This window comes from Mytilinidion resinicola (genome assembly GCF_010093595.1).
Source record: "Mytilinidion resinicola strain CBS 304.34 unplaced genomic scaffold BDZ99scaffold_27, whole genome shotgun sequence".
NCBI lineage: Eukaryota > Fungi > Ascomycota > Dothideomycetes > Mytilinidiales > Mytilinidiaceae > Mytilinidion > Mytilinidion resinicola.
Window position 1 is genome coordinate 118,979 of NW_022985463.1, and position 25,807 is coordinate 144,785.

At 50.8% G+C, this 25,807-nt stretch overlaps 7 protein-coding genes and 2 non-coding genes across 9 annotated transcripts; 3 read left to right on the plus strand and 6 right to left on the minus strand.

Annotated features, from left to right (window-relative positions):
* Positions 1-4,539: 4,539 nt before the first annotated feature.
* BDZ99DRAFT_503306 (HET-domain-containing protein) lies at positions 4,540-7,124 on the minus strand (the record flags this gene model as incomplete). Its single annotated transcript, XM_033723954.1, has 2 exons — positions 4,540-6,708; positions 6,761-7,124. 2 exons carry the CDS (start codon positions 7,122-7,124, stop codon positions 4,883-4,885), a joined length of 2,190 nt encoding a protein of 729 aa, XP_033570226.1. The 3' UTR covers positions 4,540-4,882.
* Positions 7,125-7,914: 790 nt separating this feature from the next.
* Positions 7,915-9,238, minus strand: BDZ99DRAFT_576180 (uncharacterized protein; the record flags this gene model as incomplete). Its single annotated transcript, XM_033728550.1, has 1 exon — positions 7,915-9,238. The coding sequence occupies one exon, from the start codon at positions 9,236-9,238 to the stop codon at positions 7,916-7,918; it is 1,323 nt and encodes a 440-aa protein (XP_033570227.1).
* A 635-nt stretch (positions 9,239-9,873) lies between these two features.
* On the minus strand, positions 9,874-11,079 carry BDZ99DRAFT_503308 (phosphoglycolate phosphatase). The gene is made up of 2 exons (XM_033723955.1): positions 10,850-11,079; positions 9,874-10,791 (listed from the first exon to the last, which is right to left on the minus strand). Exons 1-2 carry the CDS (start codon positions 10,856-10,858, stop codon positions 10,054-10,056), a joined length of 747 nt encoding a protein of 248 aa, XP_033570228.1. The 5' UTR covers positions 10,859-11,079; the 3' UTR covers positions 9,874-10,053.
* A 262-nt stretch (positions 11,080-11,341) lies between these two features.
* Positions 11,342-12,128, minus strand: BDZ99DRAFT_169849 (uncharacterized protein). The gene has a single exon (XM_033712956.1). The coding sequence runs from the start codon at positions 12,006-12,008 to the stop codon at positions 11,526-11,528; it is 483 nt and encodes a 160-aa protein (XP_033570229.1). The 5' UTR covers positions 12,009-12,128; the 3' UTR covers positions 11,342-11,525.
* A 2,146-nt stretch (positions 12,129-14,274) lies between these two features.
* BDZ99DRAFT_576182 (uncharacterized protein) lies at positions 14,275-16,178 on the plus strand (the record flags this gene model as incomplete). The annotated part of the gene is made up of 5 exons (XM_033728551.1): positions 14,275-14,634; positions 14,737-14,993; positions 15,070-15,387; positions 15,470-15,805; positions 15,877-16,178. The coding sequence occupies 5 exons, from the start codon at positions 14,275-14,277 to the stop codon at positions 15,983-15,985; spliced, it is 1,380 nt and encodes a 459-aa protein (XP_033570230.1). The 3' UTR covers positions 15,986-16,178.
* A 969-nt stretch (positions 16,179-17,147) lies between these two features.
* BDZ99DRAFT_t81 lies at positions 17,148-17,229 on the minus strand. The gene has a single exon. It is a non-coding gene; the product is annotated as a tRNA-Gln (tRNA).
* Positions 17,230-17,864: 635 nt separating this feature from the next.
* On the minus strand, positions 17,865-17,949 carry BDZ99DRAFT_t80. Its single transcript has one exon. It is a non-coding gene; the product is annotated as a tRNA-Gln (tRNA).
* A 2,876-nt stretch (positions 17,950-20,825) lies between these two features.
* On the plus strand, positions 20,826-22,495 carry BDZ99DRAFT_399767 (uncharacterized protein; the record flags this gene model as incomplete). The annotated part of the gene is made up of 3 exons (XM_033716149.1): positions 20,826-21,927; positions 21,991-22,145; positions 22,211-22,495. 3 exons carry the CDS (start codon positions 20,826-20,828, stop codon positions 22,493-22,495), a joined length of 1,542 nt encoding a protein of 513 aa, XP_033570231.1.
* Positions 22,496-23,780: 1,285 nt separating this feature from the next.
* Positions 23,781-25,677, plus strand: BDZ99DRAFT_491701 (MFS general substrate transporter; the record flags this gene model as incomplete). The annotated part of the gene is made up of 6 exons (XM_033723118.1): positions 23,781-23,799; positions 24,061-24,226; positions 24,332-24,799; positions 24,841-24,910; positions 24,971-25,385; positions 25,442-25,677. 6 exons carry the CDS (start codon positions 23,781-23,783, stop codon positions 25,675-25,677), a joined length of 1,374 nt encoding a protein of 457 aa, XP_033570232.1.
* Between the last annotated feature and the right edge of the window lie 130 nt (positions 25,678-25,807).

Below are 25,807 nucleotides of genomic sequence, written 5' to 3' on the forward strand. Positions count from 1 at the left end.
CGTGCTTATAAAAAATAAAAAGAAGATTAGTAAAAGTAAAAATTCTTATAGTATACCTATATTAACCGGAATAGTTTTAGTAATATATTTTCTAATAAAAAGTTTTATAGTTTAGTTCTATAGAAATAATTCTATAAATTAGACTATCTATTTTAGTATATATTAGACCTATAGGTTATATATTATTTTTTTATAAAATACTCTATTAAAGGCCCCTAAAATATCTAGGCTAAAAAGAAAGGTAATAAAGTAAAAGTTGCCCTTCTATATAGTTTATATTTGTTCCGTAAAAAGTTTTAGTACTATCTGCGTAGATTATTTAGGCCTTGCACCTATTTAGCTTAGTAGAAGTATACCTTTCTCCTCTGCTATTTTAGATAGTTTTCGTGCTATAATATATTTAAGCAGCTTACCTACTATTTCTAGCAGCGTAATTAGCCTATATAACTTTGCTATATTATAGAACGCTTTTTAAGGCTTATATAGTACTATAGTAATTAATTCTTTATATAGCTATAGGTAGTGCCCTATATACACGCACCTAGTAAAAAACCTAGCTAATATTAGTACTAGCTGCGTTTTATATTTCTTAAAAATCCTATTAGTTATTTTTATAATACCCGGGGCCTTATCCGGGGCTATTTCTATTAGCGCGGAGAGAATATTTTTTACTATAATATTTTATAAGGACTTATATAGCTCTAGGTATTAGTATTTTTTAATATTAGAAAGGTCTACCTCTATAAAAAGTAGGAAGAACTATTCTATAAATATTTAGGCCTTAGTCTTATTATCTATATAGAGTATTACGTTATTAGGCTATAAAAAAAGGGGGAATTAAGGCGGTGGCTATAGTTCCTTTCTAATAGTTCTGCCCTATTTAGCTAGCTTTTATACTTTTATACTTTTTTTGCGTATAGCCCTTTTTTTTCTATTATACTATACTTTATATAAAATCTAGTCCTCTACTATTCTTAATAAGCGCCAGGTTTTATAGGCCCGCCTTATCTTCTATATTTCCTTAGTATACTCTATTAACTATATAGGTAATACTTATTTTAATAGCTTTATAAGTAGTATAGTTTTATCTATTATAGCTTATATATACTTATATAGGCGGTGTGCAAATATATTAAAATCTTCCTCTATCTCCTGCAGGTTATTCCGAGTTTCTAGCTTATCTAGCTATATTACTAGGTTCTTTTATACTTTTTTCTATACTATATCCTTCTATAGCCTACGCTGCAGGGGTTTAGCTGCCTTTAGTAGTAAGATATTAAACTCCGTGTATATAGGCCGGTAATTAGAGTTGCAGTTCTATTCCTTTTATACTGTAAAGGAAATTGTTTATTCTATTAGCCACCCTATTATAAATATAAGGTTAATTATAGACTATAATATTTCTTTTGCCTATATTTCTAGCCCTTCCTCCGTAGCTAGGTCTATGCCTGCTTTGCGCGTAATACGGAGGAGCTCCTCTACTTGCTCCTTAATTTGCATAACTTAAACTCCTCTCTATAGCGGATAGTGTAGGTTTATATCTCCGATAAGAATATATTCCGCTTTAGTATTGTTTAGCAGTAGGGGTAGTTCCTGTATAATACTGTTAGGGTTCGGGTTATAGATATTATAAATATAGATCCTTTTTCCCCCTACGCAAAGGGAGAGGGTGTTAAGATCTAGTAAGTGGTGCACAACTAACTACTCGTTAATATCTAGTTGTTTATTAACGTATATGCAGGCTCTTATGTGTTCCTCTCCTGCGTGCAGTAGATGGTATAACTTTGTTATATGCGTTATATGCACTGTGTGCCCCTGCCCCTGCCCCTGCCCGCGTGGGTTCCTCCACGGTTCTTGTATGGCTAGTACCATAGGTTGCGGGCTGGCGTTCTCCGCCTTTTTAAGGAACTCCTTCTAAGTTGTTAAGTTCTTATGGACGTTATACTGTATAATAGTGAGGTTGTTCGGTCGTTCTAACATTGGCTCATCTCGGTGTCCTCTTGTTGTTTCTTGGCTTGCCCGTTGTCTACCTGGGTCCTTTACTCAGCGTGGATCTGTTGGTTGGCTAGGTTGTTTTGTGACGATGGTATTTAAACCTCTCTGCTTAATATTAGCCAATCGCCTCCGCCGTACGTGGTTTGTGTAGCTAGCTGTAATAATGCTTCCGGCAGCGTAGCTAATCGGTTGGGTCGCGTAAACTGGGCGGGCTGCGTTCTACTTCCGATTCCAAATGCCTCGTTGATGGCGGGCTGGTCCTTGTCCGCTGTGAGCACCTTCTTCGGCCGCCCAGGTCCGGGTCTCTTCGAGGGTGCAGGTACAGTGGAAGCCGTGGATGCCATAGAGTCCATAGAGGAGGGCTCCTCTGCTTGTGTCTCGAACTCCCCTGTATGTCGCACCCTCTTCTTTAGAGCTATCTTCCTTGCGTGCTGTTGTTTGTCGTGTGACTGCGCTTGGAACATATATGGTTCGTTGCGCTCTGCGGCGTATTAGCGTGGTGTTGTCCATTTCTTGTTAAAGGCCCTTTGCTAGGCCCCCTTTCGAACAGTGCATTCGGCACTGTATAACGGGTGGTTTCTGTTGCAGTTTGCGCATTTCTTGATGGTCTTGTCTGGGCACACTCTCGTGTCGTGCTCGCCTGCGCACACTGCGCATTTAACGTTCTTTTTGCAGTACCTCGCAACGTGCCCGTAGCCCTGGCAGTTGAAGCACTGCGTGGCTGCAAATCCTGCCTCGTACCTTAAGGCGTCGAGTACATAGCCTCCCCAAGCGATGCTGTTGTTGATGGCGTTGTTCGCCATTGCTTCTGTTCGTACGCCTACGATGGCCGAGCTTGCACGCCGTGCTGGGTTTGCCCGCGCCGCGGCAATAGCTGCCTTGTTCTTCCATGTGATCTTGTCGATTGTGAGTCCTGGGTTATGGGTTGCGTTGTTTTCCATTACATCCTTCCGTAGGCTCGGGTTGTCGAGGTCCATCTCCTTAGGCACGCCGTGTACTTCGATGAGCACCGTAGGCGTGCGTATAGTGGCGGAGGAGCCTAGGACAAGAACCCAATCCTTCTTCTTTAGGAGGGCGTCTTTCGATAGCTTATCCGCGACAATTGCCTTGATATCACCACTTTGTAGCTTCCTGATGCCACTAATCTTTGTGGTTTCCGGCTCTCCCGCCGCTTGTAGCTTTTTTGTGATATGGTCGTTCGTGTGTGTCGCGTTAGCCGCTCGCTGGGCGTCGTTTTCGATGTGGATGTTGATTTCGTGGAGGTTGTTTGTTGCATCCTGTCCGATTCTCGCGTCCTGTCCAATTCGTATAGCTTGCCCGATTTGCATTGCCATCGGGGCCTTCGCTGCTGCAGCTGCGTATGTCTTGTTTCCTTGAGCTTTCAGCTCGCTAATGCTCTTCCTTGTGTCCTTCACTCGGGTTGCAGCACTACAACCTAGGGTCAGCAACTCATATGCAGTAACGTATCAGGATAGCATGCTGATACAGGAGGAAGTAACAGGTAGTGCAACAGCAGTGCTGCAGCACGGTATCAGTACTGTATCAGGAAACAGGATGAATCAAGTAACGCGTCAGGAAGAGATACCACGTTATGCCCCCGGGGCTGGCCCCCCTCCTTCCCCTAGTATATAAACAACGAGCTAGACACCCATAGAAATCAGAGTTCACATCAATTTCAACCTGAGTCCTTCATCTCCTTCATCAGTTCCTCCCATGGCGCGTCCTTCCGTTCGTCCATGGTTCTTTGTATACGGTGGAGTCCTTCCTTGGCATCCGTGAGTCCAAAGAACGCGTTGTTGATGCACGCGACTATGGCCTGGAGGAAATCCATGCTAATGGCATTAAGGGGCTGACTCCGTAGGGCGCTTTGTATTTGTTGTACTTCGTTGAGTGCGCTTACGACGCTTCCGTACGTGTCGAGGAGGGGCTTTTGGTTGTATTGTTGTTGTGGGTGTTGTTGTTGTTGTTGTTGTTGTTGTTGTTGTTGTTGCGAGTGCAATCTAAGGTTAGGGGTCGCGGGAAAGATTTGACCTACTGCAACACCACCACCACTGCCCGGAGGGCTTTGTGATTGCGTACGATTGCTCTGAGTGCTTTGAGGAGCCCATTGGGACTCCCTTTGGCTTCGATTTCCAACGGCTTGTTGGGACGACTGCATCGTTTTTGCTTTTCTTTATCTCTATAGGTATGATAATAGTAAACCTTTAGTAATAATACGTTATGATAATGCTGCAAGCAGGGGTTCAAGGGCTCAAGGAGGAGCGTTGATTGTATTCTAGGTATAGTATCAGGTGGAGAATCAAGACGTTGGGTAAAGAATAGGAATTCGGGGCAGCTCGTGAAGGTATATAAGGGTGGCCAAGCGCGCGGCGCAGGCTATCCAGAATTAGAAGATAGAAAAGGGGCGCGTTTATCCCTGGATCTGTGATACTTTAGAGGAAAGCGGCGGTAGTATTTAAAAGACATTGGCTTGTTCTCTAAGATCCGAATAGGAAATAAGATTCTCTCTGCCGCATTAGAAGTTATGTATGTTTCCCTAGATAGGCGGTGGGGAAGGATCGGTATATTGTTAAAGGTGATTACCGTGACAGTTTAAAACCATCAATCCGACACTAGGAAAAGCCTACAGCAGCTACGGCATCAAGTCTACACCTCACTCAAATCTTCAATATCTTAGGCATTAAGTCCCGCTCCTGTCACCTCTATCCTGGACCCTCTCTGAAACTCGAAGGAACACCCTAGCAGCGCTCACTTACACCATCAGAGACCTTTTCTGACACGCTGACGTGCAATCTCGCAAAAGACATTTTTATAAAAGCTTTCCTATAGTCAATCAAACCGAAGATCAACCAAGACGGGGACCGATTTTGGGGGTTCCAGCTCCCATTCAGACGATAATTACAGTTTCTGTCTTCCAGGGCTCTTTCCTCAGCTCCGTAACTACAGCATTAGCAGCCTTCTGCCCCTTGCCTTTTCCCTCCCGTGGGCCAAGGCGTGCGGCACGAGACTTATCCAACTCCTCCAATTTAGCAATGAGAGCTGGCGATGCCGCACTATCCTCAGGAAAATACCGGAGCGTGATGACCCCAACACGATGATACACGGTGATGCCGTTTGAGACTTCGCCCGTGGCTTCCAGCACGAGCAGATCTAGCGAACCTATGCCCTCAAGCATCTGCAGTGCTGCGAAATGGCCTTCGGGCGGAGAAGAGTACCTGTGTTCAACGCCTTCTGGGCTTTCTTTCTCGGCGGTTTCGGAAATATGCCGCGCAAATGCTGACATTGACGCTTCCGAGGAATTCCATTCTTTGTTGTAAAGTCTTGGTGCTTTCTTCAACGGGCCAGTGATGGTAACGCTGCCGCTTTTCACGCCACCAAAGGGATCGTGTTGATCAACGAGGTCGATCTGTACGTCCTCGACTCGTGATAAAGCTTGGAAATGATTATTGTTCTTCTGGCTGTTTTTCACACGCTCATACCCAACACTGGCCCAGCTCCAAGACGGAAAGGCAATATTGACAGCTCGCATGCTGTCGGCCAATTGTCGAGGGATAAGCTTTGCGCCTTTGGTGTGCCACATAAGCCCTCTGATCAAGTCTGGTTTCCACAGGCCAGCCGCGTAATCACGGCTGCGAATCGTGTTGCCGAATATTCTGGCAAGGCCTGATATTGCCAACAGACGATCGCTGATGCATTTGAATCTCCTCTGGGTATATTCCTCGATGAAGTCGTACCACAAATGAAAAGTTTCCGGTTCCAACAGCAGGGGATAGTCCAAGCTGCTTGGTATGTAGTCTGGAAACCTTTTGAATTTCATAAATGTGTCTAATCTCCAGAGCCATCCAGATCCGAAAGCGATATCATCGGAGTATTTCAGGATTTCATCGACCTCGGCTTGGAGGCTTTTTGTTACGCCTCTTTCGAATCGCTGTTCTTCGCCGCATTTCCAGATCATTTGAGAGGATGTGTAGTGCAGCAGCCGACTGGGAAGTAGACCTTCTTGCATCGTCCATCCTCGTTTACTCCAGGGCCCGTTGAGCTCGTCTTCGCTCTTGTCCCATTCTGACGAGACGAACACTTTCGCTTGAGGCTTATCACCGGTCGGGTCTCCAGCAGTGTTGCTAGACCATAGGATGGGAATGTATTGGAGCTCGCGATCCTTCAGAAATCCATCCTTCACAGAGTTTGAGCTGGCGACGACAAGAGTCACCGTTGACCCTCCGTAGATTTCATTCATTTTAGAAGCCTGTTCGATCCAGTCGTTTCCGTTGTCCTCTTGAATGATGCACAGTGCATCAATCCAAATGTATGTGATCTCCAAGGCCCTGGTAACCAAGATAGCATCCTGGACCGTAGTGTCGAATTCATTCAAAGGGATTCCATTCCTCAGCTTGTCCATGGTTTTCTCGGTAAGCTTCATCGAAGGCTCTTCTCCCCAGCAATAGCTTAGAGACAGCCATCTCAAGTGTCGAGAACCAAGGGAAGTTTTCACCAGAAATGGATTCTGGGTTTCGTTGCCGACGTTGATCAATCGTTTCGGCGGCTTCTGATATTCAGCGGTGGGTTTGCAAGAGTCATGGTTCTCCAAACAGTCTCTCAACCAACCGGAAGCAGTTGCGAGTGATGCCTTGGAGCCGGGATCCTTCTCAATCGTCTTTAGAATCGCCGGCGAACTATCCTCTTTCATCTTACGACCCGAGAAAAATTCCCTGGCTTTAGACCAATATTAGGCTTCATCACAAGATATTACAAAGGTAATACTCACCATCAGCTTCATTCATAGAGAAATCAAGGCCGCATAGCTGAATCAGTTCTTCTTCTGTATCAAAACACACTTCAATCTTGTTGCCAAACGCACGAAAAATGATCGGTAATCCTCTTGCCTCTTCTGCATCGATGACTCCTCTCTTCTCAAAGGCTTGGAATATGACTTTGCAAAGATTGCAACTTCCACTTGATTTTTCGATCGCGAAAATGTCGTCGTGATGCCTAGCCTTCGATGAGTTATCGGACGGGGGCGGGTCATCATAGTCCCCGCCGTGAGTTTCTTGCCTCTCTCGACATGATTGAAGGCAAGCAATAAGGAGGGTGCGAAAGTCTACCTTTTTGCATGTTGCGCACAAGGCCATTTTATAAAGATGATAGAAGTGAATAATGCAAATAGCAGTAGAGTAGTTATGCCGATGGCAGCTCAAAAACCAAGAAAGTCTCAGCCTGGTGACCGACACAGAAAGCATGCTAGTGTGATTTAGGCAACAAGGCATCCGCAGGTTTGCAGCGAACTGAATTCAACCATACAGGTACTAAGCGACCAACGCCAAAAGCTTAGGAAAAAGTCGCTAGCGGGGTAACTACTTTCTTCTAAGAATTATGATCATTTCTTTGATAGAAAATGGTCACAAAGTGGGTTCTGCCTTGCGATATCGTACATACTGGGAAAAAACGGACCTTTTAGAGCCTTCGGTGGTCTAAGAGGCGGAAGGGTGGGTGAAGTAAAGTAACAAGAGTTATCTATACCCAGTAGTGCCTTCCTTCCCGTCAAGTTCGTATATATAGACGCATCATAACCCTTAATCCATGCCACAAACCCCAAAATCTCGCATTAATTACCAACTACACTCGCGCCCCATTTTCCAGAAAAACACAACCTTTTCATCCATCTACCAGATAGGGCCCAACCACCTCGCCAGCCTCCACCAAAAAGCCTATCGCTCTAATAGTTATATAAGCTGGCGTCAGAGACTTTAGAAGTTACCACCATCGACCTAGATTTCGTACGCTGTGCGAACCTCTCGGGGCTAGGAGCATTACCTGTCCCAGGCCCACCTCTCCCACTCTCAAGAATCCCGAAAGCGTCTACGAATCTCCCCCAATACCACCTTTACCACCGCGTCATCGCCCCTACCCCATTCGTCACCGCCTAGTAAGCCCCCGGAGTCCGCCCCCGCCTTATAGAAACCTCGGAGAGAGTTGGTGCGAGGCGCTCTGCCGGAACCGCTCCCAGCATCGATGGATGTGTTGGTGAAGAGTCGGTAGAGGTGGGCGTGCGGCTTGGAGTCCTAGGGCCACTGGCGTCTGCGGGTGCTTCAGAGAGAGCTGGAGCGGGGTGGTCTGCTGGAGACGCACCCGGCGTCGAGGAGTCCGGTGGCGGAGCGGCGGTGTTGGTGGGCTTGCGGCTGGGAGGTTTAAGCAGGTTTGAGAATGCGACGTCCACGGGGATGTTAGAGCGAGGGGGTTTGCGCGTACTAGCTTCGCCCTCGGTGGCTGGGTTGGGGGAGGGGTTGGTGGTGGGATTGGTGGCGGGGGGTGTTGAGAGGAAGGCTGAGAAAGACAGGTCTGAGGAGGTGGGTGCAAGTCGTGAGAAATTCCTGCTGCGGGTTGGAAAGGGTGGGGTGCTGGTAGGTAATGGTTTAGCGGCACCTTTTCCCTTGCGCGGAGAGAGGTCAAGCTCGCTTTTGTTGCCGCTGTCTAGATCTTCTTCCAAGCCCTGGGGCTGGGTGGTTGCGAGTTTCGGATGGTCCTTCTGCTCTTCCTGCTTGTCGTGTATACTGCGATCATGGCCCTCCTCCGGTATGCCGTCTCCCTCGGTCCCACCATACACACTCTCAGCTTTGAATCCGTGATTCACTCTCTGCTTCTTTTTCTTTCCCTTTCCTTTTCCCTTTCCCTTTCCTTCACTCTCCTCCCCCCTACGGTGGGCACCCACGTCCTTCCACTCCCCATTCTCCTCATCAAATTCCGGCGGCCACACCACAACCCCATCCCCCTCCCCATCCCCATCCGTCATGCCATCCGTACTATCTTCCTCCCACTGGTAATACCTCCTCCTCCTCTCCCGTCCCTCCACCCCATCCCCAGTCGCCGGATCTTCCATACTTGCCCGCCGCGCCGCCTCAACCCACTCACTCCCCTCCTTATCCTCCATCAATCTCGCCGTCACCGCCTCGACCGTCTCTCGCGTCCACCGAACCGAAGCAGCCAGAATCCCAAACGCGCTGCTGGCTAAGTTCTCCCCCAATACCCTCGCCTTCTGAGGCTGGGGACGGTCGGGGTGCGGTGTTGGCGGGCGGGCTAGGGGGTTGATTCTGCTGGCTATGCCTGCTATGCCTGCTATGCCTGCTATGCCTGTTGCGAAGTTGGTCGTTGCTGCGCGGAGCTGGGGCAGCTGCTCCAGCAGATAGGTAAGCGCTTGGTCAAGCTCGTGGGGAGGCTCGTGTGGGGGGAGGGTGGTCGTGCGAGGCATCTGCTTCTATTTTCTGCGGTACTGTACGAGTCGTGCGTTGGAGGTCGTGTTTAAGGCGGAAGAGGCAGAAGTCACTGGAAAACGACCCGAAGTTGATGGCTGTCGATGCTAGTCGATGGCATAGAGGGTTGATGAAGAACGAAGGAAGGCAGATGACAGATTCGCGATGGAAGTATGAAATATTTTCCGTGCGTGAGAGTGCCAGAGTTGAGAGTGTGGCGAGCCATGGAAAGGGAAGAAATTGAGTGTGAGGAATTCGACGTTGATATTGGGGGAATATGACGGGGAGTATGGACGTGATGTTAGTGGTCGAAATTTAAGTAAAAACTATGGATATGGAAAAAACTTAATCATCAGAAATCAACGTAAAAACGAAGAAATGTGGTTCCTAAAAATATAGATGTAGTGCTAGCTAGGCACTCGAGTTGCACTGAGCGCACGGTACCAAAGGAAAGTGTACTATGGAACGGCTAGAAGAAGTGGGAACCACACCATCGACTGTTCAGCCATTATGACTAGGTGGGTATTCAAAGTGGAGGCGACGACTGCATCCTAGCCTAGCTCGTAGTTAACAGTAATTTAGTAGTGTTTCACCTGCTACAGATTTGGCGCATTGCAAGATACGACAGTGCGCGCATGGATTCGATTCGCTACGTCTATATTCGTCGATGATGATGCTGAGACTGTTTACCATAAATCATGCCAGGTCGTCTAATATATCACAAGGTATTCGAAACGTAACGCAAACTCGCATGCTGCAACAAACGCTCTAGTCAGTACGCCTAATGCTGATGCCGATGCCGGAGTCCAGCAATCTATAGCTTCGCCACAGCCGCCTCGACCGCCTCGAGGGCCTTGGGGAACTCCTCCCAGTGACGCATGACATAGATGGCGCCGCACTCGTTCTTGAGCATGTCGTACATGGTCTGCTGCTCATCTGCCTCGTAGGGGCCGACATAGCCGATGAGGGGGATCTCCGCCCTCTTGGCGGCCGTGGCACCAGAGCGGCTGTCCTCGACGGCGACGCACTCGGCAGTGGTGACGCCGAGGTCCTTGCAGGCGTAGAGGTAGATGGCCGGGTCGGGTTTGGAGGTCGGCTTGGGTAGCGAGGTGGCAGCGCTGTAGACGTGGTTGTCCTTGAAGTACTTGTCCAGACCCGTCTTCTTGATGCTGGCAACGACTCTGCTGAGGGCCGACGACGAGACGACAGCGAGCAAGTAGTGCTTCTTCGCGAAGAGGGCATCGAGCTCGGGCACGACACCAGGGCACGGCTGGGCCTTCTTCTCGAGTGTCTCAATGACCTTGCCCAGCTCACGGTCGACGTAGGCGTCGAATTCTGAGTCGGTGAGGGTAAAGTTGTATTTCTTGCACAGAGACGTCATCATGCCGCGGAAGTTTTGGCCGACGAAGTCCTTGAGGAGGGAGGGGCCGGTGTAGCGGTCGGGTTCGCCCTTGGACTCGAGGATTTCGTTGGCGAGCTCGGCGCAGGCCTCGAAGGCGAGCTCTTCGGACAGGACGAGCGTGTTGTCGCAGTCGAAGAGGATGGTGGTGATCTGAGCGGGGTTAGCGGGGGATTAGGGGATTAGGGGCAGGCTGAAGCGGGAGACTGACTTTGCCCATGGTTGCGGTGTCAATTGGGACGCTGGAGGGGACGTGAAGTGGCTGCTTTGGGTGAAAGAAGTGGAGAGGCTGAGAGACGAAGTGTGGGGAAAAAAGAAGTTAAATAGCGACAATGGCGGGGCGGCGACGGGGGTTCTTTCAAGCAGAAGGGCAGAAGGGGCGACGACGGCGGGCAGGTACGACGCAGGATGTAGGCAGCAGGCAGCGAGGATGAATTGCCAAACAGTGGAGAGTGATTGTTGGACAGCGAGGGCGCGCGAGGAATATATAGCCGGCTCTGGCTGCACAGACGGGTGGTTCTTGGGCGACTCCTTGTCAGTGGAGCTTCCCCGACCGCCGCTATTCTCCCATCCCGCACCCGCGCCGCCATGTCCACTCTCCCAACAGTGTGGGGGACACCGTCGATAAACTACCCTCCATCTAGCGTAGCGCTGGGGTTTCATCTGCGGCCGCGACGTCGTTGCTTTTTCGGCAGCGCGAGTGTTGAGCTTGGTACCTTTTTGATGTCTCAACGTCTTCTTCTCTTCCAAAGTCACATGCAACTTGTTCATATGAGGCATTTGAAGCCCTATATTCGATGCTTGTATGTGCCTCAGTGCACTATACTCTACTCCTTGGGCCTCGACGCTTGCACCCCTCTCATCAATCTTCGTACCCATCTGCCCATCTAACACCATCTCGATTCAGGCACGGAGCATGGCACTACTGATAGTCCATCTCCCTTGACCGCTGCTTCTGTCGCACATGGATTCAGCTTCGAGGCTGTGCGTGGATGCGCCGCCTGCATAAAGGCGTCTCGGCAGTCATGCAGCACACTGCCCATCCTACCACCCCGCGCCTCACCGACGAGGAACGGCTGACTGCAGTTAGGCCTCTTTTCTCCAACTTCATATGCATGCATTCGCTGGCAGACCACGCCTGAGCCCAATCTGCACATGAACCCCGCCGGTCCGACCTCCTTGACATGTCGGCCGTCAACCTGACCAAGCAGATCAAGAGCCTGGCCCACCTGGACAGCCGCCGGGCCACCAGCCATGGGAGAGACGCTGCCCGCCCTGCATCGAGTAAAGGACCACGCGGGAAAAAGGAACTTAGCGTGACTTGACCCCGAATTCGAAGACGCAGCACGTGCGCCGTTCAAGCGCTCCATCGCCGTCCCGAGCTTCGTTCATCATTGGTCCCGGGACCAGAGATCGCTAGGGGGAACGAGTCCAAAGCCGCAGCCTAGTGAGCCTCTTTGTCAGAGCCTCATGCGAATCTAACATTAGCCCAGACGACTGTCTTGGAGATGAACCAAATACCCGAGAAAGAAAGCCCAGGCGGCGGAACTCTAAACATCCTACTCCAGTCCTGCAGACTCGAACACAGTCATCGCCAATCATCGCTACCCTACCTTTGTACCATCCTATAATCTTTCACGCATCCCCACCAAAGCCCCATTAATGCAAGCAGCATAAACAGCAAAGTCGATGGACCATCGCCAGGCTCCAACCTAATCAAACCTTCCCCCTCTCCGCTGGCCGGCTGCTCGTCGTCGAGCGCTTTGCCCATACGCGCTTGATGGTAGAGTGGGATATCAGCTATCTGAACAAACTGCACGAGGTCAAGCAGACTCTGACGAGGTCGGTGGGGAGGGAGCAGCTGTTTCATTGGGAGCTGAGGGATGAGGAGGATTGGGTTGAGGAGAAGCCGGTGCAGAGTTTTGTGAGGAGTTAGTATGTTGTTATGCATTGAGCACTACCGCGTCTGGGGCACTGGGATACCTTCAAGAACGGTCGTGATTCGGTAGGTTGCGCGAGGAGTCGGACCGAAGACGTTGATATCTACGAATATGGTGATTTCTGTCCTCAAGTAGTGTATAGTTTGGGAAGAATCCGAGGAAAATATTTCTACGGCTTAGAGATGTATGGTAGGGCGTAATCTTAACCGCAAGTGGTAAGTCTGGCGTATTTTCAAGTTGATGTTGGTAGCCGCGCTGCTGCCTCTGCCACGGACACCCCCACTATCGCGATGGCGAGGGTTCCCTTATCTTCCAAAAATTCGCCATTCGTGCTCTTCGACTAGCTGTATCCCATCATGGTGTCGTTTCCGTGCTAGCATGTGTGGTTGTTGAGTTATTCGAGAAAATGTGGCGTTGGCGTCGAAAGTCGAGAAACTTGTCTCGCTCGGTGCTCGATGGCTTTGCAACGCTTGGCGGTGGCCAAGAGTTGCCGAATAAGTCGGTGTTGTCGGCGGCGGAAGCAAATGGCCCCGGGTAAGTCGGTCGGGGTGGCCGCTGTATAGGGAAAAACCGCCTGTATGGAGATTTAACGTTCAGACGATAAGTGCTGAGGAAGAGATGTCATAGGCCTTAGAAATCTAGGTGCTTAGTGCATGTTTTCTAGACTATAGGTACCTAGTAAGGAGGAAGTTTAGGTCCTTTTTCTTGGTGAGCTTGTCGACCCCACCTCTACTCTGATGAACTTACAGTTTTTCGATTCCAAAAGTTCGCCAAAGGTTCTCCTTAACTAGACGTATCTCGTCATGGTTTCATTTCCGCGCTGGTATGCGTGGTTGTTGAGTTATTTGAGAAAAGGTGGTGTTGACGCCGAAAATCGAGAAGTTCGTCTCGCTGGGCGTTCAACGGCTTGGCGCAAGGCCAAGAGTTGCCGAAATAGGTGTTGTTGTCGGCGGAAGCACGTGGGGTACGAAGCTGCGGAGAGCACGCGGTAGGAAAGCAAGTTTTCTATGAATTCAGGGTCAGTCAGGGCACTGGATGCTAACGCACAACGAATTCATCATTTCTCGACGCAGGAGGAAATACAGCAAGGAGAGCTCGAAGCCATTGAACACGAGAACAGTGTTATAGCGTTGCTTGTAACAGCATCTACTCTTAGATGCTGGAGCGATACCTACACAACCAACTGCTAACCTAGGATAGTATCATAAAGAGAGAGCAGGGTGCCCATTGTGCTTAAGATATACGGGGCAAATCTCCTCAGCGGTCGGAGCCAAGTCCGTCCTTCTCTTTGGCAATGCTGTTGTCTACCTCAGTACAACTCCCAGGCAAATAAGGCTCCTAGGCGGATGCGGGAGTGCGAATTTTACCTATTCTAGTGAATTGAGAGTACTCTATCTCTTTCCTTCGCCTCGCTGGAAGTGCTGCTTTACGAGCGACCCATCGATTTCCATTGCTGCACTGTTGAGGATTCTCATTCACTACTTTACTTCGCCACGAGATCTGTTACGTCAGTCGTGCTTTCGCATTTACCTTCTTCCGGCGGGCTCTGAAACTTCCAAATTCTCTTTACGTCACTCATCTACTCCGTCTAATTTTCCATAACATCAACCTCGCCTCCTCTACTTGCTTTTAAATACACTCCCGTCGGCCCTAAACAACACCACACAACAAATCCCCCACCACCGCATCCAACAAGATGCGTCTCACCCTCCTTTCTGCCCTCGCCCTCAGCGGCACCTTCGCCGCCAGCAACCCCGTTCCCAGCTCCGCTGGTCCTTACGCCTGCGGCGCCGCCTACACGGAACCAGACTTTGCCGGCGACGTCGAATACCTCTGGCTAAAGGCGGGCTGCGTGAATATCCCGGAAGGTTTAGCTGGCAACATCTCCTCGGTTCGCCAGACCGATGATTCTTCGAGCTACTGCATGCTGTATGCCGAGGCAGACTGTCCGCAGAATGATGATGACGTTTTCCCCGTCTACAGCGGGGATGAGTATGCGAACATGCCGATAGATTGGGATGATGTGCTGAAGAGTTATGAATGTGATTACCTTTCGGTGAGTGGGCTGGCTTTCCCGCTCTTTTTTTGGGGAAGAAAACTCGATTCGCAAGATTCCTCCCATTCCCTTCTACATCACACAGACTAATCCACCCTCCAGAACACCGACATGACCAAGCGCGCGAACCGCGACGGCCCCTGGATCCCGCCCAAGCACGGCTTCCACGACCCGCCTGCGACCCAATCCAAGCGTACCGAACCCAATGCCGCCATCTTCCACAGCGAATCTCACCTATCCGGCTACACCCTCGAGGTTCCTTACGGCCAGCCCTCGTCCTGCGTCCCCCTGAGCAGCATCTGGGACAAGGCTATCCAATCGCTGGAAGTCATTGAGGGCAGTGAATGCAGCTTTTACCAGTAAGCCCCACCCCCAGCGCATAAGACGACCTGTAAAAGGAAGTAACGCCGTGAGCTATATCTGACATCTACATAGATCCTACAACTGTACCGGATCCAGCTTCACCGTCGCACCCCCGGCCGGCGTTTCCAAGTCCCTCCCCAACGGCTTCGATAAGGCGATTAGCAGTTACCAGTGCCACCCTGCGTCAAATCAGTCCATGGAAAAGCGCGAGGACGACGACGCCGTATACTTCTACAAAGAGCAGGACCTATGTGGTGAGAGCGAGGGTATCGCGCCTGGCCACTTCTCGCTCTGCTACGACCTCCAATACGACGTCATTGGCGGCGGCGACTGGGACAACGTCGCGCGCTCGGTGAGGGTGATAGAGGGCTGGAAGTGCACGTTTTATGAGTACGTGTTACCACTTTTTCTATTTCCTCTCTTCTGAGAGCAGATGTTGGAGGTTTGGAAGTATAGGCTAACGTCTCCACAGCGATCAACGCTGCACAGGCCTCAACTTTGAGCTCGTCTCCAGTGCGGCCAGCACGCTCGATGCTAGGTTCGACAGGGCGCTGAGTAGCGTTCGCTGCTGGCGCGAGGAGGGAGCCTCTCCCGCCGAGTCTAAGCGCATGATCCCGGTGGACGACCTCGATCTCGTCAAGCGCGATGACTATGCTACGCATCTGTTCAAGCAACAGGGTTTGGCAGGTGATCATCTGGATATCCGCCCGGGCACGGTTTGCATTAACCTCTACAACGTATTTGGGGGATGGGATAATGCGGTGCGATCAATTCAAGTCACTGCTGGGAATAAGTGCCAGTATTGGGAGTAAGTGGTCTCTTCTCTGTTTTGATAGGGAAAGTGATGAAAGGGAGGATGTTCGGCTAACGAGTGCGTAGGAACGAGAATTGCGCAGGCAGTTCCTTCACAATGACGCAGGGCGTCAAGAACACGCTCACTCCGGCATTCGATGCTAGCCTGAGTAGTGTGCAGTGCTGGTCTGTCTAGGTGGGCTAGCGCTATCCACAGGGGTGGATGTAGGCGTCACGGCGTACATGGAGTTGTGAGGTGCTGGTGCCTCCAAGTGCTCGAAAAAGATGACTTGAATAGGTATACCATGCAGTCGATCTCTTTTAGCTGAGCGAATGTGTCCAGAGCGGGCATACTTTCATTCCCTGTTCTACTAAATTTACTTTGGCCCTCAACCTCCACCGTGCACGTGATATGTCCGAGTTCTATTTTTGTCTTCCGAAGTTCTCGCCATTCGACAACTGTCGGTTGTTCTGCACCGATTAAACATAGAAAGCACGAGTCTACTACCATTTCAGCGAACTACTCGCGGTAAGTTGTCATATCTTTCGCGCGGGAGTGAAATGTGAAGCACGTGATGTGCAAGAGTGATCAATTTACAGTTCTGAAGGCGTTGGGGGGGAATCCTCTCTATCCTTTACGCTCGTTTTATTTCCAATCCGCTTACCCTCAGATGTCGGCATGTTCTTCCTTGAAATTCCTTAGTCGCAATATTGACTCTATCTAGAGCTCTAGCATCTGGTATGTGCCGTACTTGAAGCGTCAGCTCGAGGCGTGATGTTGCTTGCTTGTTCTTTCCGGTATAGTGGCCGCCTATCGCTTTTCTTCTTTTCCGTTTCCAAGTCTTTCGTCGATGTAGGGCATGTAAGCTTTCGTTAAAGGATGCCTAAACTTGTTGAAGGCGGCTTCGTGCTACGTCTCTGCTCCGCGACGTGCCCCTTGATCTCTGACGCGAAGTTATATGGCACTAGTTCTGCCAATAAGCAACGGGGGAACGGCTATAGGTTGGTAGAAATCTTCAGCAAATGGAAGCGAGAGAGGGGTAGATATAGCGATCCACGTCGTTCCGGGGAGTGTAGTGATGTCCCATTGAAGTAGCGCAGATATGCAAAGTCTCCTCCCTCTAGATGCAACATACTCTGGCGTCAAAACCAAACCTACCTTCTCGGCTCCTTTCCCTAACCTCTTCTTTAAGCTCTGAAGCCGCCATTCACCCTCCAAACCATCCCCTTCTTGTCGCACTTCCCCAACCCCGTCCCCCAAAAACACATATACCTTCCTGCGGCAAAAGGAAGAGATGAGATGAAACGCATCACGACTGAGAAATAACAAAAACCGAAAAAAAGGAAGTCCCTTTTGAAGGTCCTACCCGGAATCGAACCGGGATCTCCGGAAATCAGGAGGGTCAGAATCCGACGTGCTAACCATTACACCATAGGACCGTGGTTTTGAGGACGCTAAGGAATTTTTGTGGTCGTAACGTTAAAGAATCATCGGTGTAGCGATTATTGGGAGTGGAGAGGATTTCAATAGTGGAAAGGGAATGGAAGGGGGCGGGGACACGGGCGAACGGCCGCAGCGGGGAGAGAGAGAGAAATCGGGCGGCGCCTTGGAAGGCTATTATTGAAGCGGGAGGAGTGCCGGGGGCCTGTATCGGGAGTAACGATGATGTGTATCATCAGAGCCCCGCACTCAAGGCGCGGAGTCCGAGATACTTGATGTGCGGTCCCGTGGTGGATCCAGGGGGTGCGGGCGAGGTTCGCAGACGCAGAGGGGTCGTTCTCCATCGTGATCCACGTAGAGAGAAAGTGGAGAGGGTCTCATGGCGCCTGAGAGCGCGTCTCTGAAGCATGCAGGTGCAGCAAGCTCGCAAGCGCCCATTATAGCCCCAAAAAGTAACGAAAGCACCCTGGTTGTAAGTGGACGTTTCCCGCGGTCCGGTGGAACGTCGGGAACCTCTAGTTACCAAGCTTTAGAATGCGTCCCACGCACAACACGTAAGCCAAAAATCAATCCGCAGCGCGCCGTATAGGTTTGAAAGTGTTGGAGAAGGCCAAAAAATGCAAAAGAAGAACAAAGGTCTTACCAGGGCTCGAACCTGGGTCGCCGGAACTTTTGACAAGCATCAAAATCCGGAGTGATAACCACTACACTATAAGACCGAATGTTGCGGAATTCCAAAATAATCATAATATGTCCCATGCAATAGAATTTAGGGAAAGCATTGACAGGGGATCGATGATGATGATAGACTTTCGATGGGCTAGCTGGGCTCGTGTTAGCCTCGAGTAGTGGAGGCCTTTGACCCCTGTAGAATAACGGGTGAGTGTGGGGGCTGGACAAATCAGGGCGAACTTGGCGGAATGTGAATCACGACGGAAGAATCACCATTCGTAAACGGAACGGGGGGCGAACTCGCAAAGCCTTTGAGATGAGATCACTACTAGAGGCTCGAGTAGCAATTAAAGTCAATATAGGTCAAAGATCACGTGATCTGTGGGTAGTTTGAAGACCTATGCTTCATCTCATTACCTCACCTCACGTCAATTTCGTCAACTTCACAGCTTCAACTCTCTATCTTGATCGAGGCCACTACATCATCATGAACGAGATAGCCGGATTCCTCGCATACAAGCGCTTCGTCGCGGAGGTCTGCGCGGAGGTTGAGTGTCAAACTCCGAATCAAGGTCTCATACAAGAAGGTTACAAGTACGCGATCGAGTCGTCAAATATAGTTGCCAGTACAGATTTCTCTCTAGTAGCACTTCGTAATCGCGCGACGCAATCCGACGTATCCAATGACAAGCCCTCCAAGTGTAGAGATAAGAGCACCACGGCATTACTTCGACTATTTCGGGCAATGGCTGGATAAGATGCCGTTGGGTACCATAATGCTTTTGCTCATCGAGGATTCGGGGCCTTTGAGCTTCCCGGACGAACTTGTGGACGCCTGGTTGGGGGACGCAAGGTGGTTGCAGCTCAGACTGAATAGAGCACTCAAACCAGCATTGTTAGCGAGTGAAGCGATTGGGTGCCGGAGAAGCTGTAGATCGGGGGTTTCACGCAGGCCTCGAATATAGGTAGCGTGGAGGTGATCAGGGCTTGATGTTCACTCATGCACTTCCAAAATTCCCAAAATTCCTTAGAATGAATTCGCATCCTCCGCACAAACTGTAGTTAGAGGATATTTGAAACATAAGCACACTGTGTAATATGCTACCATAGTACTATCCCACGATCTGGCTGTAAGTTGTATATGAGCATGTCCGTCACATGCACTCAGTAGCTTAGAAAGCTCCAATACTATTCTCTTGAAAATTCTAAGTCTCTCCTAGATACCTGCTAATATACTAAAGCCGTGACAAACACATATGAATCAATTGACGGCTGCCCAATGCACAATTGGGTATGCACGGGCCTAACATAATCCGTGCGTGCCGCAGTTCCACTAGTACTTGGCCTAGTACTTGGCGTAGGATTCGGGGATAGCCAGCTTCCTCGCTCGTCCTTCATCAATGCAAACCCTCGACCATTGCCTTCACATCTATCTTTTCTCCCACAACGTGCGAGTGGGCCTTCCGCTCTCCATCCATGCGCCGTGGCCCAATCCCCTCAAGGGATGCTCCGCATAGCGCTCCTTTTCACATTCCAACTCATCTATAGGCATTTCTCAGGATCAAAGTATCATCACACGCTGCTTTATTAGTCATAGAGTTGGCCGGCGATCACCCTGCTGTTGACGAAACTGACCAACCAAACTGCCATGTCGCCGCTTTCTCCTAGCCTCGTCTTCATCACTGCGGCACACTCCTGCATACCACAATCCTTCGGACCATATCTTAACGTCGCAAACAAAGTTAGGCCATGAGCTCGTCATTAAGCACCTGATTCTAGGAATTGGCGAGTGCCTGTTGTGCAGTTGACTCGTATCTTCTAGGTCGCATCTTCTACAAAGTCCAAGGTACGTAGTTAACTATAGAATATCGTTGACTAAGCCCGATTACGTCGACATCAAAGTTCGCGGTGGATCCCTTTTCTTTGCATCTGGCTTCCTATCGAAGTCGTGCAAGAGTCTGCGTGTCGTTAAAACGCACTCGATATCATTTGAGCCAAAGCTACAGCCATGCACACTTCGTCAAAACTCACTACACCGGAGCCCCCACCATCACCGGAAGGGCCCCTTGCGATTGCGCTACTCAGCGCTGACAGTAGACAGCCGACGAGGCTGCCGATCTCTATAGCCTCTCGTGCGATGATCTCAAGCTTGTTCAGCCTCCTCGTATATCTCCTCCCTACAGCCTCCCAGGTTCCCGCTACGGGGGGTCTGCTCGACCTCCCGGTTCCGTCTCATAGTGGGGCCACCAGCCCCTACACAGACGAGGTGGCTGACTTTGAGGCCACTCCAAGGCCACAGTAATTATACTTGTAACGCCAAGAGATGCATCGTGCACATCCACTGGTGGCTTAGAAAGTGCAGGGACCGCTAGACGGAGGATGAAACAACCTATCACGCAGCGTAGCGGCAACTGAGCTTCCTATTACGATTACCACCCCACCACTGCTTCCATGTTCTCCTTACTCTGGAATATTCCGAATCCCTCGTATCCTCAAACTGCGCACAGCAGATGGATGGCATTGCATGGTTTTGCGGCCTTGCAAGGCTACGCTGTATCTACACCACGTTGGTGTCGCCATGGCGTAGCAAAGATCTACCTAGCCCCAGGTACCCTTTGGGGGCCGCTACGGTATACATATAGGGCGAGGAGTTCAGCTTCGGCCTGAACCAGGATACAGTCAACAGCCATTCTTTCATCGTTCCTTTGACTTCTTGTTCCTCGGTACATAGACGAATATCGTCGTTCACTCTTTTTGACAATGTCTTGTCGATTCCCCTCTTTCGCGCTTCTCGCTCTTCTCTTTATACAATATATCTCTGCCAGGGAACTAGTGCCTGTCCTGCCTCCGTCTGGAGGAGGAATTGGGAAACGTGCAGAATCAGCGCTTGAACTTCAGAGCTCTGAGATCTTCCTTTGGGGTGATGCGGGTATGGGTCTCCCCAATACATGCACTTCGATATAACAATTCTAATACAAGTCTAGCCACCGATGGAGGCGAAGCAGTCCTCGCTAACTTTACCGTTTATGCGCCGGGCAAGAACGAGAATATCCTATCCATGGAAAAGTTCCACGGCATGCTGAAGTCGGTTGACTGCACTGCGAACAATAGTCTCTCTCTTACCTTTAAGGATGATGCTACCTTTGCCTACGCACAAAAGGTCTGGGATTGGGTCAACGGAGCCGACAATCATACCTTCATCATGGTCGCCGGCGTTGGCGACTGCGGCAGCAACACCCGCCGTCTCCCCTTTGTCGTATCTTCGCTCAAGTACGACGAGGAAGCCAATACAGCGTTCTTGACCGCTTCGAAGAGCGAGTGGAAGAAAGTCGCCCATAGCTATGACCTGGTCGTCGGCACCCTCCCCAAGGACGCACTCCAAACCAGAGATATTACCAAAGACATCGAGATCGATGCCACTTCTTCCTTCCCCTTCAGCGTCACTCTCGGTTCCGGCGATCTTTCTGCGACTCTCGTCTGCGCAAATTGCAGCACAGCCGGTAAATTCCACATGCAGTTCAAGATTTCCCAGAAATTCTTCATCCCAACTGGCGCCAGCATGACCGTGCAGCCTGAGAGCGTCTCCGCCATCGCAGCAATCAAGCTTGTAGGAGCGGGCGCCATCACTGGTGACTTGAGCAAGACGTGGGATATTGTCAAGATCCCTATTGATGGCATCTCGATCCCTGAAATCCTTGACCTAGGTCCCTTCTTGACTGTCTCCGTTGGCGTCCAGCTCGGACCTCTGACCATCAGTGCGGGTATCTCGAGTGGTGCGACTGCCACGCTTGACGACGCGGCTATTCTTGAGGTCGATTTATTGGATCCTTCCTCGAACCAGTTCTCGGGATGGATGCCTAATGTCGAGTCCCTCCCCGTCACCGTGGACGCAAGGGTCACTGGTACTGTCAGCATCTTCGCGCAGCCGAGTCTGCAGTTGAGGGCTGATGCTCTCGGACACGGATTCGAGATTGGCCTCAATCTCAGAGTCCCCAATGTCAACGCGAAGCTCGAGGTGATCGAAGGTATATCCTCCTCCTTCATCGCTCACCAGCATCTTCCGAACCTACAATAACCTCTATCAACAGCTCCCGCAGGTGCCTGCCCAGCAGATGAAATTGCCCCCGGCACACCACGCCACAAGACCGGCGTCCGCATCAGCACCAACATCGGCGGCCAGCTGAATGTCGCAGTAGCTACGACACAAGACGAGGCCGATCCCTTCCTCAACTTCCAGATTGCGGTACGTATCCCATTACCCATTTCCTACCGCCCCTGTCAACCAGATACTGATTAAGCAACGCTCAGTCCCTGGACAAGCCCCTCGCACAAGCCTGCTGGGAATTCGGCGACCTCGTCGACAGCAGCCCCGCGACCTCATCGCTAGTAGACGTCAAGACGTCCGCAACGGTGGCAACCCCGTCATCTACCGCGCCGGCAAGCGAGACCGTCATTCCCCCAGCCTCTACCACAGCGCCCGCGAGCGGGACGGTGCTCAACCCAACCTCTACAGCGCCTGCGAACGGGACGGGCGGCTTTGGGTCTCCCCCGAGCAGGATGATGGCGAGGCGTCTGCCGCTGGGAGAGTACTAGGTAAGCCCTACATTCTCGAGAGCGCGTCGATGATACCGGCTTGAATGATCTCTACACATGATGAATGGATGGACTATCTCGCATGGCTGGCTACTGGTACGACATTACCATTTTCGATTCGCTTTTCCTTTTGGACTGAGCATTCGATAACGTGTTTATGCGCTAGGTAGACGGGCATCTTCCCTTGGAGTCCCTTCGTCTCTCCGATGATCTGGCGAGGTGGTACCAGGGCTTGTATAACATTTTGAATTTCGCATGGTATATACCCACTCTTAGTAACAACCCAGCTGGTGTTCCTGCCATGCGGACATTAGCCTGCTTGTTTCTAGCAATGTCTACTTTTTTGAATCTTTCGGAATGAAGTGCTTGTATAGTAAAGCTTCGGCGCGAGATACACCGACACTGATACGAATATCTGCCTCCCTAATACGTACTTACCTATATAGTTCAATGCCCCACACACCAATCCCCTTGAATCCTATCACTGCCCTCACCTCGATACCCTCCATGAAGCTCACCCCATCTCGTAGCTAATCTGGAGAAACCTTATATCCGCGGAGTTCCTTCGCACCGCCCTGACTCGCGCTTGCTCAAGAAACTCAAAAACACCCATCCCACACTCACCGCGCTGGATAACGATCGCGGGGTGTAAGATCCCCGTATCAAGCGTCCTCAGGCAAGCAGCGACTAGTAAGGGAGCCCTTGATGAGGGCAGCAGCTAAGCTGATAAGGACCACCTGCGACTAAGGACTTAATAAGTAATCACTCGGGCACTTACTTTGGCTAGCTGATACACTAAAATTCAATACGTCGGCCTCCTACCCAAGCTGCACCTCCACGCAATCGCACATATTTGCTAACTACCTAGGTTGTCAAGATTTACACGCGCAAATTTACTATGTATTACTATAGGTTGAAGGTTTACATGCGCAGATATCGTTTGCCCGGTTGGTTGTGCAGACTGGAATTGAGGCCGTGAATCTCTATGTATATCTAAACTATCGTAAAATTTCTATGGTGTTGAGGTTTGCTTCGTGGGTGGCAGTTTAACAGCTACTCGGCCAATTTCTCAACACCACAAACATAATGCTGCAGCACCAACGCGGTATCAAAGTTTGGTAAATTAGCTAACAACACATATATCCAATTGATTCCTTAGTCATGAGTAGTCCTTATCAAGTTACACGGGACCTGTATAAAGACCCACCCGCAACGCTAACTCACTCACCACACATCGCATGCACTGGGTTCGAGAGGTACATAGAGTCGAGATGCTCCCAAGGAGATGAATGTTGAGCCCAGGGGTGGGTAGGTATGGTTTCCATGGTTTAAGGCTCGCGATTTGGAAAAGAGGAGGTGTATAACAATCCCACCTTGTTGCTTCGTTCCTACAACCACCTATCTCTATACTTCTCTGGTATCCCCAACCCACCAGCACGCCCTCCTCCCCTTCACGATGGAGAAGCTTGATACCTTCAAGGTCGACGCAGCCGCCGACTCCCCTCCTGCGTCTCTCAGCGCTGGGACCCATGACTATTACGACGGCCGCAAACTCACCCTCGCAGAGCAGATCGCCCAAGTGAATTCCCTAGCCACCGCGCCCGGCGTCATGCTCGCGTCGTTTGCGCATCTGGATGAAAAAAAGATACTGCGGAAGATGGATCTGCGGTTGATCTCCATGCTGGCGTTACTATACCTACGTAGTTTTCTTGATCGGGGGAATATCGGCATGTATATTTCGCTCAGCCACTCACTTTGGGATGGATACAGCTTGGATAGATCGATGAAGTACATCAGCTAACCACCTCCCCACTCCAGGCAACGCCAAAATCGAAGGCCTCACCGACCCCCTCACATCACCGGCCCGCAATTCAACTGGTGCCTCACCGCCTTCTTCTTCCCCTACTGCATCTTCGAAGTCCCCTCCAACCTGCTCCTCAAGCGCCTGCGCCCCTCCGTCTGGCTGCCCACCATCATGGTCGCCTGGGGCCTCGTCATGTCGCTTATGGGCATCGTGCAAAACTTCCACGGCCTGCTCGTCACGCGCATCTTCCTCGGCGCCGCCGAGGCGGGCTTGTTCCCCGGCGTGGCGTACTACATCACCATGTGGTACTGCCGCCACGAGGCCCAGACCCGGCAGGCGCTATTTTTCAGCGTGGCGAGTATTGCGGGTGCGTTCAGCGGGTTGTTGGCGTTCGGGATTGCGCATATGGACGGCGTGGGTGGGCTCGCCGGGCGGCGGTGGATGTTTATCCTCGAGGGGATACTGACTGTGCTAGTTGCTTTGCTCGCCTACTTCGTTTTGTTCGATTGGAGACCGCGACGTTCCTGTCGCTTGAGGAGAGGGCGTTTGTTGTGTATCGGCTAAAGTACCAAGGCCAGGGCGGAGAAGAGAGGGACGGGGTCCAGGGAAGGGTAAGCGAGGATGATAGTTTCCAGTAGAGGTATGTGAAAGATGTGTTTTTGGATTGGCAGGTTTCGTGCAACGTGTGGTTGTATTGGGGGATCGTGGCGCCGCTTTACGGGATATCGCTCTTCCTGCCGACCATCATCAAGGGGCTAGGGTATACGAGCTCGACGGCGCAGCTACTCACGGTGCCTATTTACATCACCGCATCGGTGTTGGCGATCGCGGTGGGCTACGCGAGTGATCGGTATGGGAAGCGGTCGCCGTTCATCCTCGTGTGTTTGTGTATCATGGCGGTGGGGTTTATCATGTGTATTGCGAGCTCGAAGCCCGGGGTCGTCTACGCGGGCTTGTTTTTCGCGGCGTGCGCCTTGTACCCTGCGTTTGCGGGAAGCGTCACGTGGTTGAGTAATAATCTGGCGGGAAGCACGAAGAGGGCCATGGGACAGGCGATTCAGATTGGAGTGGGTGGGTTGGCTGGTGGTGAGTTTGATTGCTACTTTTGTCATAAAAGGATAGTGTTGCTGACATGGTCGCAGCTATGGCGTCCAATTTTTACAGATCCGAAGACGCTCCCCATTACAGGCTCGGCCATGCCCTGGAGCTTGTCTTCATTGTTGCGGGTATCTTTGCGCTTCTTCTGATAGCATTCAACTACCGTCGTATCAATGCGAAGAGGGAATGGCAGTTGGCTGAAGGGGGACACGCTGGGTATTCGCCGGAAGAAATGAGCGCGCTGAGCGATCGAGCGATGACCTTCAAGTACACGTTATGATCTGGTCTGTCGGAAGTTACGGTTGAGATGGAGTTGCTTACATTCGAAAAGACCGTAATCAAATACAATGCCTTGCCACCAATCTGTGCACAGTCGTCTACCACTGCTTAGGGTGCCCCCGTCGGTTTTC